The 15,314-nt window shown below is 45.0% G+C and overlaps 1 protein-coding gene across 3 annotated transcripts; it reads right to left on the minus strand.

The window, feature by feature from the left end:
* Window positions 1-1,347: 1,347 nt before the first annotated feature.
* SLC10A1 (solute carrier family 10 member 1) lies at window positions 1,348-14,909 on the minus strand. Of its 3 annotated transcripts, none has more exons than XM_073348479.1 (6): window positions 14,535-14,909; window positions 12,396-12,826; window positions 8,631-8,841; window positions 8,357-8,535; window positions 5,684-5,880; window positions 1,348-3,701 (listed from the first exon to the last, which is right to left on the minus strand). In XM_073348479.1, exons 2-6 carry the CDS (start codon window positions 12,815-12,817, stop codon window positions 3,517-3,519), a joined length of 1,194 nt encoding a protein of 397 aa, XP_073204580.1. In that variant the 5' UTR covers window positions 12,818-12,826; window positions 14,535-14,909; the 3' UTR covers window positions 1,348-3,516. The 3 variants fall into 3 exon arrangements, with proteins under 3 accessions (XP_073204580.1, XP_073204578.1, XP_073204579.1); XM_073348477.1 differs by having other exon boundaries at window positions 12,396-12,869; XM_073348478.1 differs by lacking the exon at window positions 14,535-14,909 and having other exon boundaries at window positions 12,396-12,972.
* Between the last annotated feature and the right edge of the window lie 405 nt (window positions 14,910-15,314).

Below are 15,314 nucleotides of genomic sequence, written 5' to 3' on the forward strand. Positions count from 1 at the left end.
TGAAGGCCAAGACTGACAGGGCTCACAAAAAAACAAGATCAATTCCTTTAGGATAGGTCCATCGATAGCTATTAACTGGGCTGGGCAGGGATTGTAGCCTCTGCCAGAAGCTGGGAATGGGCAATTGGGTGGATCACTTGATTACCTTGTCTGCTCATTACCTGTGAGGAACCCGGCATTTGGTCTGACCAGTATGGCTGTTCTTAAAGCCACCTTGCCTCTCTTTAATATCATGTGGTGTCTACCCACAGTAGTATATATGGAACCTAATCACGAAAAGCAGTCTGCCTTTTTATGTTCAGAGACGTTTGGTCATTGAGAAATTAGTGATAAAAGTCGGGGGTGTAAAATGGACTTGTCCTTGCTTCTTTCAATCTGCAAAGGTGGTAACAGGAAGAGGCCATTAAGAGTGCAAGCTTGAACTTGATTACAGGGAAACACTTAAAATGTGGGTACTTGTAGTAATTTGTATTATTTACATGCCCCAGTACTTAAAAAGCTGCTAGGAAGCAAGAGTGGTTCTTGAGGTAGTCTCAGGGCCTTGTTTTAGGATAGGGAGGTGGAGCTCACTGAGGACGTGAGTGGTATTGATAAGAAACTTGGGAGCCTTTTCCAGAGCACTGTAGATTTCATAAAACCTGAGATTGTTAGCTGACATGAAATCTCTGGGTAATATTTCATTGTGGGTTAGGGTCTCAGCAGTAGCAGAGCACTTTGGCATGGCCTAGAAAGCTGTAGTAACTTGACAACTTGCCAAGTAGGCTGAAGTCTGCTTTAAACTCTAACAATTATCAGAGTGCCCAATACTAGAAATAATGGCAGGTAGTTATGGATCATCTCTTGCTTGGGGTGCAGTCATAACAATATAGGACGTTCTGGGGAAATATGTTCTGGTAAATGGTTGTATGCAACTTGTCCTAACCGCTCAATTGCATGTAATAGAGGCTATGTACTGCTAACCAGTTCCAGTTGTAGGTTCTGGATCAGAGTTCTGTCATTGCTATTTTATGTGTCCACAGGTCAGTGACCATTCTTGGTGGTTACAGATTTGTTGCAGTTAAGATTCTGGTCTGTGCAAAAGCAGGACTTGCCTTATGCTTTAAAACAAGTGATACCTTAAGTACGCTTAGTTCTTGTTGCAAGGAGTTGGATATTTGGCACTGAAAATGCCCTGTCCCTTTAAATTATCAATTCACTGTGAGGCAGACTTTGTTTTCTACTTTTGGTTGGCTTTGTGTTTGGGGTACAAGTGGTGGGCATGTGCAACTTCTTCCAAGGATAGTATTACCAATTCACAATGTTATTTCAAGTCTTGCAATATATTGTTGGCTTTGGAGTCACTTGGCAGGTAAGTCTAATCTTTATTAAGGCAAACACTCAGCAAGTAGCAGTCAATTACAAATGGGAAGCTCAGTCGGATGACCTGATCGGTTGCTTCCAGCACTAGACTATACAGCTTTAAACTACCTTTTGTTACATAAGCTTGTTACCTCCTATGCATATGTATTAGTTTCTCATTTCCATGTTCACTTTCTTCCTCTTGGTACAGGTTTAGTGTTAGTTCAAACTGGCCGCCTAGCTTTTTAGTCACTTTTTTCTTGGTCTTGCAAACATGATTACACTGCAATTTTTTACACTTACACATACATAGTTCTACTTATGCTTACACTGTTATGTTAACAGAACAGACTCTTAAAATCCACAGCAGGCTTCTGTCAGGCCTCATTATGCCTCTGCTCCTAAAGTATATGTAGTGTTTTATAAAGGTTTTCCTGACTGATTCTGTTTTTGCTTCTATGAAGCTTATTTCTTCACTAATATGGCCGCTGCTAATGTGAGTGGTGCTAAAGACCCAGCTGGTCACAGTGAAGACAGGAAACACTGTTTCCAAGGGGCTGAAATCAGTCTGCCCTCAAGGAAGATGGTGGCCCACCATGAGACGTCATGTAGGAGCTAAGTAGAGGCCGGGACAATGTAGAGGGGATGGTGCTGCTGAAAAACGGGTTTGAAAAACGACCATATTTTAAGGCAATCCCACGCTTTGTGGGAGGGGTTTTGAACGGTGGGGGTTGGCAGACTTACAGTGAAATCTTTAAACTCTGCATCCGAGGATATTCTAGCTATTAAAGGAACATTACCCATATGCAATTGCTGCATTTTGGAAAGCTTTATCCAGCAGTGTAAGGGATAAAGGTCTTTGGAATGCAAGTGAGACAGCCATTGAATAAATGGTCAGTGGCTAAAGATACTTGCTTCTAAAGAGCTTTACGACCATGATGGGTACCAGCATAATGGAAATCAGTGGAAAGGCTCTGATTCACTTCAATGGGGTCTGAATCGCACTAAGCGTGCAAAAAGAGTTCTCATCTTTGCATCACCAATGACTATTGGCCTCTTGCCAGGAGCCTAAGGCCTACATCTAATTTACATAATGTAGCAAAACTACAGCAATTGTAAGTCAAAAGTTTGTGGCTTTATTGAATGGTGGTTTTTTAATATGCTCAATGTTCTTAAATTATTTTACTCTGAGGTACGGTGAACCACTGGTGTGAGCACAGAACTGGGAGCCTGGAGCTTCTGAGTTCTAATGCTGCTTTGTTACTGACTGGCCTTGTGGCTTAGTTAATGCTTATATGATGCTTTCAGAGTGTTCAGTATTATTACTTCAGATGTTGGGAGTGTTTCTATAAAGCACGGCGCTTCAGGACAGGTGGTCTTGTCCTTGGGCAGACCAGTCCAGCGGTTAGGGTACTAGCTTAGGATGAGGCAGACCCAGGTTCAGTTTCTTACTCTGTGATTTTGGGCAAGTCAGAGCCTCTGTGTGCCTCGGTTCTCCATTTATAAGATGTGGATAATAGCTCTTAAGTGTATGAGGCAGTCAGACACTAGGGTCAGCCTTATAAGTATCTTAGAAACCTCCCCATGTTAAATTATAGACAAGCTAAGGTTGGCTGCAGGTCATGTTTTGGGGCTTCAAGGCCTATGGTTTGGGGACTTTAGATGTACAAAACTGCTGGGGTAAAGGGGAGTGCCTGTGATTGATAGTAAAGGACTCCTAAACTGTACATGTGGTCACTTTTCATTTGTCGATCCTGTTATGAGAAAATTCCAGGATACCTTTTAGATTCTAATGAGAGAAATTAGCTTGAACTTTTGAAAGGCTTTTGCCTCCCCCTCTAACACTTGCCAGCAAAACTATGTGCCCAGAAAAACAACTCAAAAGAATGGGTCTGGCTGCATTAATGGTAGCAATCAATAATAAGCTGTCATGCTGTTAGTTCCAAGGTGTCTGGCACAGAGCTCGTGGGAAACTGGGAGAGAGCTCACTGGGATAGACTGCACCATTTCATCATCAGCCAAAATATGAATGTTTTGTAGATGACCAAAAATTGGTTAGTCCAATGAGTCTCAAACTATAGCCTGTGGTGCTTGGTGCCCTTTCTGGAGAACGTTCAGTGGGGGTAGAAGTGGGCCTGTGAGAAGATCTGCTCACCCCTTTGTTTTAAAATCAACATTTCATGCAAAACTGCTGGAGTTCAGCAAACCAGGTGCAGAAGATATAACCTGGAGCATTGGTGGGTGTATCTGAGGTGTGGAGCTTCTGTAGTATCCCCCTATTTTGCTGGTGTTTCTTAGGGGCCTGGGTGGCTTTGTTTCTTGTGCAAGATCATCCACAGCTGTATAGATCATCTTTGCTGTATCTAAAGAAGAGGTGGGGAGGAAAAAAAAGTCCATATGAGACCACATTGTCCCTAACCCATATCACTGGAAGGTGATGCTGCAGGAAAGATGAATGGTTGCTGTAATGCAGGGATTCCTATATTGCACTGAGCAATGCCTGGTCTTTAGATCTCAAAGAAGCTCAAGGGACAGAGCTGTGCAAAATAAAAGTGGCAACCCTCTGCTCCTCCCCCGTCCCCCAAACAAATAAAAAAACCTGCAGTTATTTTGTTTCAAGTCACTTCATGAACCAGACTTTGCTTTGCATGGAATTTTTAGAAAAGAGTCCATTTAACAGTAAGTGGAAAATGTCACCTTTTTGTATGTTTCCAGTGCACACTGCTTTTCCATTTAAACGAAAGTGTCTATTAGCAAACTAGCTGCATTTACACAATATGACAAACCACCACTACTGCACTCCGTGGTGCAAATCAACCTCTGCTCTGCCTACCAAAGTAGATGGAGCCAGCTGTCTAGGGCAGGGGCAGGCCTAAGATGGCTGCTAGATGTTCTGCTTGAGTGGCTCTCCCAAGCAGCCCCTGCCTGTAAGGCTCAATGGGGTTTGAAGCTGTTCCCCAGCTGAAGCCCAGAAAGAGAGCTGCAGTAGTACTGGACTAGAACAGCTGTCCTGATTGCTATGAAATTGGCCTACCCTTTTTTTTTGTTTTTAAACCACAAAGGCAGCTGCCGAATTTGCTTATACATCCAACCAGTCTCCCCTCTCAGCTGCAATACTTGTTTGCAACCTCACCAAAAAGCAATCCACTCATTTGGATTAAGCATTCTTCTCTTTCTATCCTAAACTATTGTATATTGGTCCAGAAGAGCAGCATCTGGCAGAGGTAAATGAACTCATGTTCATTAAGAATTTCAATGACACAATCAACTCATATTTGTAGGCCACTGTGATAGGGTGAAACTGTCCTATCCTGTGCTAGAAAGGGTTAAAGGCCAGTCTTGGGCTCAGGTATCCACATTTGCTGCACTTATGAAACTGAACTATTTGAGAGATGCGGAGCTAGCATGTGATGGCTGGCAATTTACAGCACTGGTAGAGCCTGGCTGGGCAGATGATACCTTTGTTTTGTATCGTTTGAAACTTTGTTTTTGAACGATCCCTTTTCCTGGAAGAGGCTGGATGCTTTGAGGTCACTTGGCTGGAGGGCTGGCTGATACTATGGTTGGATAGGCCATAATATGTATATGAGAAACTGAGGCAGAGCAGTCATAGGACCATGTTGTACCACAAAGGGGTGCACGCAAGAGTTGCACCCTGTCACAGTGACCTGACAGTTGTCAGATGGTAATGAGTATGATGTTACTGGCCAGGGCTGGGTAACAAAATATGAAGATGAAAATCTTCTTATCCTACACTACAGAGCTTCCAGTCTTGGAGCCTCTAATTTCTATGCAGAAATTTCACACTGGAAATGTCTAGTGGGCTGCTCCCAGCATTTACCTTCTAATGACATGACTTATGTGACTTGCATATGGGGGGGGCTCATTCCTTTCCCGCCCGTCACTCAACAACGTGTAGTGATACTCAAGATGTGTCAGGCAGCTGTCTACCTCATATTCCTCTCTGTTTCAAATGGACACGATATTCTTCTCCTTAGAGTTGTGTCAATACAGATTCCCTGCTTTTGGGGTGTGCCTGCACACTGAAGCACAGGACCCTCTGGAAAGCTGTGACCGTTGGTGGGTTGCATAGTCAGTATCTCACACTCCTAAACTTTTGATATCAGAAGTTGTGGCCCCTAGTATCCTCAATTCCCTATGCAGTATTATATGGAGAGGCTATTTTTCACTTCTAGCTGCTGAGTTTCATTTTGCTGTGTCCTGTTACGCAGCAACTGAGTTCCACCCCAGAGATAGCAGCAGGTCAGTGATACCAGGATATGCACTACTTTGAGATGAAAAGCATGTAGGAACAGGAGAGAGGTTTTGGTTATACTACACTTGCCGTTTGGTTTCTTTAGTTTTTCATGAACCCTGAAGGCCAGTATCAGGAGAAAGCCCTCTCCAAGCTGAAATACCATGTACAGGAAAGGGAAGAAGAAAAGGGGTCCAATGACATCAGGGGCAAAGGCCACTTTGAGGATGGTAGAGCAGAGCTGCACATTCTGGCAACCAGTCTCCATGCAGACTGTCCGCCTGCACCTGTACAGGAAGGAGTTAAACACAGGCATGAATTGCAAAACGGTTACATTTCTATACAGCTTAAAGTAGACATGGTGCCCAGATGTTTATGCATTTGACTGTGGTAAAAGAAACTGCAGTAGGAGCAGTGCTGAGAATTCAAATGAGATGCTTTGCCCAGCACTCCTTTGGGAGTGTGCAAGGGTAGGTAGTGACAGATAGTGTGCATGGGTGGAAATCCTGCCTAGTAATGCTTGGCGGTCATGAATCTGAGGTTCTCCAGGAACTGCTGCCTCCACAAGGGGAAAAAAAATCTGGTTCAAAAGTGAGGAGAGGGAGAGAGCACCACCCGGGAAAGGTAAGGGGAGGTTTGTGTGTGTTAGGAGGGTTATCTTGGCTGGGTTACCCATGGGCTCAAGGCATGATAAGGGATGATTCAGAGTTGTGTAGTGGGGTCCTCGCTTTGAGTCTGTGTTGGGGTCTTCAGCTGAATATTGTTATGCCCTTTGTGATGTGAAGCAGTTATCAAAATAGGAATAATTGTTTGAGTTTTGGCAGTCCTATCAGCACTCACTCACCCTTGTCTCCATCACTTTCTACTTGGGAGTTATCCTGACTTTTCTCTTTCATATTTCATTGTCCGTAACTGAGAATTCTGAAATGAACAGGTCTGTAGTGACCAAAAGTCAAACCATCCATCAGCTTGTTCAGAGGCCTGTGTGAAATAACTTGGTGGGTCTTCAGGTCCATTTGACAGAATTGCCTCTGCCATTGGTTCCACTTTTGGCAGACCCAAGATGGCCAAAGAATGAATTGGTCCATGAGACTCTACTCATCTCTCTTCCCCGTAAGGATTGAGGCACGTAGGCTAGGGACAATACAGAGGCAATGCTCCCTCTAATTTTTTAGATCCATGTGTAGAATTAATTTTGTCATGTGCACCAATATGGAGGTGATGTGGGGCCGAGGGGTTTGGAGTGTGTGAGGGTCTCAGGGCTGGTGCAGGGGGGTGAGGGCTCTGGCTGGGGTGCAGGCTCTCGAGTGGGGCTGAGGATGGGGGGTTTGGGGTGCAGGCTGCGGGAAGAGAGGACTTCCCCCAGCCCTCTCTCACTGCAGCAGCTCTAGGACCAGGGGAGAGGCACCTCTTCCCGCCTGCGTGACCCTTGATAGCCTGCTGCGCAGCCATGCAGCTTACAGGGAACTTGGTACAGAGGTAACTTGCAGTGTCACAGCCTGTATTCATGTGTATCCTGTAGTTAAATAACAAGTGTCAATATCAGGGTTGCTGCTGGCACCATTTTATCACTACAAAATCATATTTTTGGGGGGTGAGGGTGGGATCTGTGTAGACAACTTCTCTCGTCTGTGCTCAGACTTCAGCATCAGCACTGGGAGATCATGTTCAAAGTTCAGTTGTCAGAGTGCGTCAGAGCCTCCATGCTGAAAGCATCTCATTCAGCACCTCCCAAGATTTCAGTGTCATTCTTTTGTACTCAATCCCCTTTCTTAGAACTCCTAGGTAAAAAGGGAGTGAGTGTGATAAGGGATTGTGATGGGGTGTACTTGCCCCACACTGGACAAGAAGGGGTTAACCCCACACTCTGGACAGAGGAAACCATGCCCCCTCGCCCTCTTAGACATGCTCCAACAGCTGCTGCAGTATTAAGTGGAGCAGCCCAGCTCATTCTAGGCTGACTGCCTGAAAGGAAGGACACACCTCGCAGGCTCCAGCCCGGGAGCAGCTAGAACCCCAGACGGCGGGAGCCAGAGGCACTGAGATCCAGGCAGATGCCTGGATACCTGTGGATGCCTAAGGGAGGCCAGAGCTATCGGGAACAGTGCACACTGGGGAACCGGGAGACCCCAAAGACGTCTAGACCACAGCATCAGGGAATATGGTAGGAAGTAGCCATAGGGAACTAGACAGTGGACTGGTTATCAAACTGGATCTTGAACCAGTGTGTTTTGGTCAGATCCCTGCTGACTCAGTGGCAATCACACTCACCACTGTCAGGGCCCTGGGCTGGGACCCAGTGGAGCCTGGAGGTCCCAGGTCCCTCTATCCTGGCTGCCACCTACCCAACTGGTGGCTGCCTATTCCCCTACCTGGCCACTAGACCACTCAGCCCTGCTGAGGAGGGCAGCTACATTGATTCTGGCCATCAGGCCCCACGACTCCACTGGGGAGGGGGTTCCGTTGACTCTGGCCATTAGAACATATCACCCTAAAGGCAAGGGCAACCATACCGACTCGGCTCCCCTGACAGCAAAGGTGACCATATTGACTCTGGCCATTAGGCCGTGCTGCCCTGACCGACAACTATATTGACTCCACTACTAAGCTGTACTGCCCTGATGACAAGCATAAGCGTACTGACTCTGGCCATTGGGCCATACTGCCCTGAGGCTAAGGGCAGGCAGGCAGACAGACTCGCCCCTCCCCCCAAAGGGGGACGGTGGTGTAATTGCCCCTCTACATGGATGTAGAAAGACCTACCTGTCATTGAGCTTGAAAAATGAAGATAGCATGTAGCCAAGCAGGAAACCAATAAAAGGCATCAAAGCAGACGTTCCCAGTAGGGGTGGCGAGAAGATGATCAAAATACTGTTTCCAACACTTGTCACAAACAGAGCGATTATTGGAACAGATGATACAAGCAGCACAATCATCCCTGCCTGAAATAAAAGTGGATCAGGAGTTGGGAAAGACAAGACAAAAAGTTTGTAAATTGTTTCGAGGCCCTTAGGGAAAGGTGATTACCACTTCTTACCTTGATGATGAGGCGAGCATACTGTGGCTTCTTCTCATTCAGGAAGATGCCAATGGTGCAGGGAATGAGCATCATGGCCAAGGAGATGACTATTCCCTTGTAAGGCACTTTGCCCTCTAGGTTGCCCTGGTACAGCCCTCTTGAGTAAAGATACAGGAGAAGAGGCATCAGCCCAAGTGCCAGGAGCGTTGAGCATGTGGTCATCACAATGCTGAGATGAAGGGAAAATGTAATAGCAGTAGAATGAAATTATTTGTTGGAATATTCTTCTCTTTATCTAACTTGGACACTTACGTCCATCTACAATTTCAGCTCACTTTTCCCATTTCTCCCCTTTCCCGCACAGAGGTTTCAGCATTACCAGGTGATGAAAGGATCTACAGCAATGGAAGTAAGGGAAGATTGAGTAGTTTAAAGGACAGTTCTATTTTAGGCTCAAAAAGTAGTCCTAAGTATGCATCTTGGTTCATAGAAATTGCCATACTGCATCATAGTCCAGTATCCTATCTCCAGCAGTGACTGGTACCAGTTGCTTTAAAGGAAAGTACAAGAAACTGCACAATAGGCAGTTATGGAATAACCTGCCCATAGGGAAAATTTCTTCTCAACTCCCATTAATTAGAAATTTGGCTCTCCCCTGAGACATAAGGGTTTATATCTTCAAAGGTCTTGGGTTGGTTTGTTTCTAAATACTTACTGTTATAACTCTGGATGTTCTTGTTATACATGTACATAAAGTGCAAAAGTTCAGCTGTCTTTCCCTTGCTGTTGTTTTCACTCTTTTATCTTGGACAAGGGCCCCGGGACTGAGGCAATGCTTGTCTCATTTTTTTTTTTGGGGGGGGGGGGGGGCTTACCTTTTTCTATTTGGGGTAGCCCCTTAAGACTTGCTTGATTTACATGGAATGGAAAGAGGTCTCTTAAGTACTAATAACTGGAATGGTGAAGGGAATATAGGCATTGCCACGCTGGAACAAAACAATGGTCCGTTTACGCCAGTATTCTGCCCTCAACGGTGGCTAACGTTGGGCACTTCAAAAAAAGGTATAAAATCCCATTATGCATCTAATGATGCAACAGTAATGCTGTAGTGCTAAACTGTATAGTGCAGGAGCCCCGCAGAAATTCCCTCAAGTTGGTAATTCTATCACGTGAGAGAATCTCCAAAATCCATCTTTCATGTGATGTCACCATAAGATAAAGCAGCCATTTTCGAAACCTAACTAACATTTTACTGGTAAATTTAATCTAATTGAAAATCGGTGCAACAGTAATTGTGAGACTTCACACATTAGTAATAAATACACACATTGTTCTAATATAAACGTGTAGCTCAGCTCCTATATCAAACTTTAAGTAGCAATACACAGGCAAAGCACACATGTAATAAGTCAAAGAGGCCATCGGCAGAACATGTAAAATACTCCTTTTATAAAACATATGCTCTGCAAAATTCAAATAAAGCATTTAAGATGCTAGAAGAATATTTTACATGGGTCTTGAATTTTACTCAGATTTCACATCCACTGATTAAATTGATCACATAACCTTTTAGAAGAAAGGTAAATTGGATCTACTGCATAAGATTTTTATGATAGTAGCTGGGAAAGAAGTGTGACTCTCAACTTGAAAACTTGGTGTGTTTTAAGGGGATTCAGATTATAATGATATCTTAAAAATAAACAAAAGAGCTGAGGAGAGAAGTGCCATCTACTGCATCTCCTGTCCTTAATTTGTAGTATTTTCCTGCTTATTCTATGAAGCGTTTCACTGTTTTCATAAGACCCTCACAGGATACCTTACAGTGACTTGCCTCCTGAATTTCTGACCCTCTCCTACTATTGCTTCTAAATCATCTCCTTAGGAAAAGTAGCATGAAATGTTAAATCAGTATTTTGCTGCTTGGTGGGCTTGCATGGTCGTCATATGGGAAATCTATGCTGAGTGGATTCTAAATCACAGGGTGCACAAAAAGGTCCGCTAGAAAATCTTGTCATTTTGATGAGTTCATTGATCAAGATGCACTATGGGACACTTTGTTTAATGGCAGAGAGCTAACAGGGAGAAATGCCACTTTTCCTTAGTTAATTTCAGCATTTGCTCATAAACCTCTGTGGCATGTGAATTTATGCTGAATTGACTGAATTTTCAAAAGGGTCTCAGCCATGGCCATGAATCACCATTGTGTTACTTCAGATTCAAGTTGGTGTAACTCTACTTGAACTAAATGAATGGAGTTACACCACTATAAAAGGGAAGTTAATGAAAGCGGGATCAAGCCCCAAATCTTTATATCTGAACCTACAGTTTTGCCCATGGACAAACTTGCAGTTTTTGAGCACATACAGCTTTTGCTTTTCTGCATTCACAAATTATGTGACTGGGCACCAAATGCAAACAAGGTTGTCAAATATGCAGCCCAGTCTTGAAAATGTGGTCTCTGTGTCACAGGACCAAACACAAGGATCCATATTGCCATGCAATAAAAATAAAATCAACCACCACCACAACAAAAAGCACTATTAAAACAACCAACTAAATAATCAAAAGTCCCACGGTAGAACCTTATTTTATGTCAACCAGTTGAATTTGTTAATGAAAGGATGAGAGGACAGGGACCACTCCTATTGGGCTTTAATTCATCATTATATTTTCATCACGTTTAGATGGACCTTTGTCTCCGCAATCTATTCATTTAACTACCCAGTCAATTTGTAATTGGGCACAACATCTGCCATTTGATTGAATCCTGGGTTGAAGAGGTTTAAACTCACATCCAGTTCTTTGAAATGTAGCTTGTAGTCCAATACTGTGCTGAGTAACAAGACTGATGAGTATGCCACAGGTAAGCTATTAAAATCAATTCTTCTTATGGCACCAACAAAAGTACACAGCTTGTCTTCCTCTTTTGAGTGTTTCTTTCCTCCTAAAACTATAATCTGTGTAGGTTTCTAATTCCTGTGTCCTAACTGCAAGACTGGTAGAAACTCCCCTATTTCTCTGCCTACACTCACATTGCTCCTTACCTTCCGTGCTGGCTTGATCCTACGTCCTGGGTTCCTGGGAGGGTGTTACGTCCTCTGCCTACTTCACTCCTCCCTGCTGGCTGGCTCTCAACTTTCTGCTGGTTCCCAGAGCAGCACCACGACTAGCTGCTGTGGGTTCTGGCAGGAGGGCTCAGCAGGCAGAACAGGACCCAGCTGCTGGCTGGGCTCCCTTCCACCCTACTCTGCTCCTTACTCTCCCTTCTCCCTGCTGGTTTGGGGCTTCCCCAGTGCCAAGAGGAGCTGCTGTGGATTCTGGCAGGAGAGCCCAACCCAGGCATCGGTCACGCTCCCAGCCACATGAGGTAGTTTACTGGTGCACGTGTGGGGAACGTGAGGGAACACTGGTGGCTGGGCTAAATTTGAGTGGTGTTGCAACCTGGTACATCAGGTCACACCACCACTGAAATTTGGCTTGGCTACTGCTCTGGCTGGCATTATGGAGGGGTAGCCAGGTCAAATCTTAGTGGTGGTGTGACCCCAAGTGCTGGAGTGCAGCTCTATTCTAGATTTTAGGTGCCAGAGCGCTGCTCCGGACCAATAGTGACTAAGCAGCATTTAGCACCAAGCTGATGAGTACTCAAAAAATACTTTGGGTACAATACCAAATTTATTCCTGCCTGAAGCATTAGAATTGAGAGAACTAAGTTAGACTGTAGACCAGTCTCCTAACTGAAATGGCCTGGCCAGTGACAATGGTGAGGTACCGAGCTCTCCTTACCTCAGGTTCATATCTCCTTTTGCTGCCAGACTAAAAATGTTTGAGAGGTTTCCACCTGGACAGCAGCCACAGATGAGCACAGCCAGAGACTCAATAGGGCCCAAATGAAAAAGCTTTCCCAGGGCAAACGCTGTCAGAGGCATTATGCCATACTGAGCCACCACAGCAATGGCCACCCCTTTAGGTTTCCAGAAGTGAGTCTTGATCTTGGAGAGCTGCATGGTGCACCCCAGTGACACCATGACAATGCCCAGGACAGCAATGAGGATTCCATTCAGCGCTTGGTCAGTGGCCCGTTGGTGAAACGTGAAAGGCAGTGTAAAGTTGGGCAGGGAGGCATTCTCGGTGTGCTCTGGGTTCCAGGATTTGGGGCTCCCATAGGCTCCTCTGGTGGTGTTCATTGTCACTATGAGCTTAGCCATCCCTTCTTCCTGATGTGGTTGGCAAAGTGAGGAAGGAAGCTAGTTCAAAAGCCTGAAACCATACAAATCCAGTGCACATAAACATCACATCCAGCACTCCCCCTTCCTGCAGTCAGTACCTTCTCTTCTCCAGGCCTGAGCTCTTATCATCTAGTACTGAGTGCAGCTGAAGGCTATTTTGTCAGGGATCATATTTTTAGTTTGCACCTTTCTGCCCTAGGAATTCAAAGCACTCTCCTAATTTTTAGGACTAGAATAACCCCTCTAATAGCCACATTGACGGCTGACTAATATTTCATGCATGACAAAATTTCAGCCTCTGTCTCATGGCTATTCATTGAGAGCCATGAAACAGAGCCCATTGATTTCAAGAATAAAAACCTTCCACTATTTACTAGCTTTCCAAGACTTCCAACTGAATGCCTTGACTCCTCTCTAGCTTCCTTAGCCATTCCCACACGATGAGAATAAGGGCACAGTCGATGAAAATGAAAGGCAGCTAATATAAAGCTGATAAAATGAAATAGCCTGTAGAACTCATTGCCACAAGATGCTACTGAGGCCAAGAGCTTAGCAGGATGCAGAATAGTTAGGCATTTATATACCCAGTGAGAACATCCCCAGTTATACTAGAAAGAATTCATTTTTTCCCTCTAAGGCTACATCTACGCTATGAGCTAGAGGAGCGATTCCTCCGCTTGCGTACACATGCTAGCTCTCGCTGACCTAGCCTGAGTATAAACAGCAGCGTAACTGCGGTCGCATAGGCACAGCTTAGCCATGCCCTGTGCATTCCCACAGGGGCCTGGCATCTGTGTACTCGGCATGGCTAAGCTGCTGCTACCCTCACTACAGTGGCTACACTGCTGTTTATACTCACACGAGCTCGCCTCAATCTAGCTAGAATATGTGTACATGAGCAGGGGACTCATACCCCCTACCTCACAGTATAGGTGAAGCCTAAGAAGGGTTATAAACCCTCATGCTTCAGGGCTAAGCCCACCTCTGACTCATGGCAGTTTGGAAGAAGCTTTTCCTGTGGACAGGTTATTCCAGTACAGGCTGTCTTGTGTCTTACTTTGAAGCACCTGTTGCTGACTGCAGGATACTGGACTGGATAGACTCTGATCTGGTAGGGCAATTCCTCTGTTACATTTACAACCATGAATTAATTAAGCTTCACAATGTTCCAAAGTAGCATTCCCATCTTAGAGATGGGGAAACAGGCACAGAGGCTACCTAATTCATCCAAAGACACACACTGAGTCAGTGGCAGAGGAGGGAAAACCCCCAGGTTTCTTGGCCTTGTTAAAGCATGGGACAGACAGCCATGTTTCCTGCCATACCTGCAGCTACCAGCAGCACACATCAATGGGAGCTGCACAGGTGGACATAAGGAGGAAGTGGGGCCAGCATGGTGTCCTTTAAAGAAACTATTTCGCAAATTGAAATGACTCCTCTGATCCCCCAGTAGGTCCTTGCCATACTAACCATGTAGCAGGAGGACACATTTCATTCTGTATGCCAGACTTGGGAACCGCATTTACTGGTGCCCAACCTTCTTCTTTGCTCCCCTGTTCTCCGAGCCCCTATACACATACACAAATAAATATGGAGCAAGCCATCTGGAGTTTCCCATTAGGATCAGACCTGGTGTCTGCAAAAACACACCATCCCTAGACACGTTAAAGTACAGAATGGAAATTAATTAATTTACCGTTAGCCCTTAGACTGCTGCTTCAGAAGGTGGATATTGTCTTTGCACTTTTCAAAGGGTTTACATGCTACTTGATGATCCATTCCTGGCTGAGTTCTCCAAGCAATAAAACTCAGAAGGCCCTTTAGCCATCATGATTCAAGAAAATCCCTTCCCCATCTGACAAAGCCTGGTCCTGTGCTTGCAGAGTATGATAGTATCTCCTAGAAGACCAAAACTGGAATCTTCTGGATGGTGATGTGTCCAGAGGCAGCCTGTGCAGGTTGGATCTTTTTCTCCTGGGCACAGGGTTGGGGAATGGATTTTCACTGCACTGCTTTCTCTGTGAACCCTTCCCTCTTGCTGGAGAAGCCCTAATTTGTCAGCTGCAGTAATTTATTCATTGCTTCTATTCATAGCGGAGCTCACCAGTGAGCAACTTTCCAGCCCAATTGCTCTGGAAACATGATTGAAAGCTGGAAGGAATGTAGGAGCCTTTCTTTTCTGTTTCTCTCTCTAGTGTTGATTTGAAAATGCTTCTAATAGGCAGGACGTCACAAGGGAAGGAAGGAGTAGCTGGAGCAGCAACAGCTTTCGAGCGTTGCATAGGCATCCCCAATCAGTTTAGGGGAAGGAGGGAGCCATAGGTAAGGTAGAATTTAATGAGAATCTTCACTAATGGTTGGCACAGGGACACCTGGGTTCTTTCCCTGCCTTGTCCACTGACTTGCAATGTGGCCTCAAGAAAGTTATTTGATCTTTTTGTTGCATCACCTCTCACGCTCATGGATAATCCCCATC

Source organism: Lepidochelys kempii, chromosome 6 (assembly GCF_965140265.1).
Source record: "Lepidochelys kempii isolate rLepKem1 chromosome 6, rLepKem1.hap2, whole genome shotgun sequence".
Taxonomy (NCBI): domain Eukaryota; kingdom Metazoa; phylum Chordata; order Testudines; family Cheloniidae; genus Lepidochelys; species Lepidochelys kempii.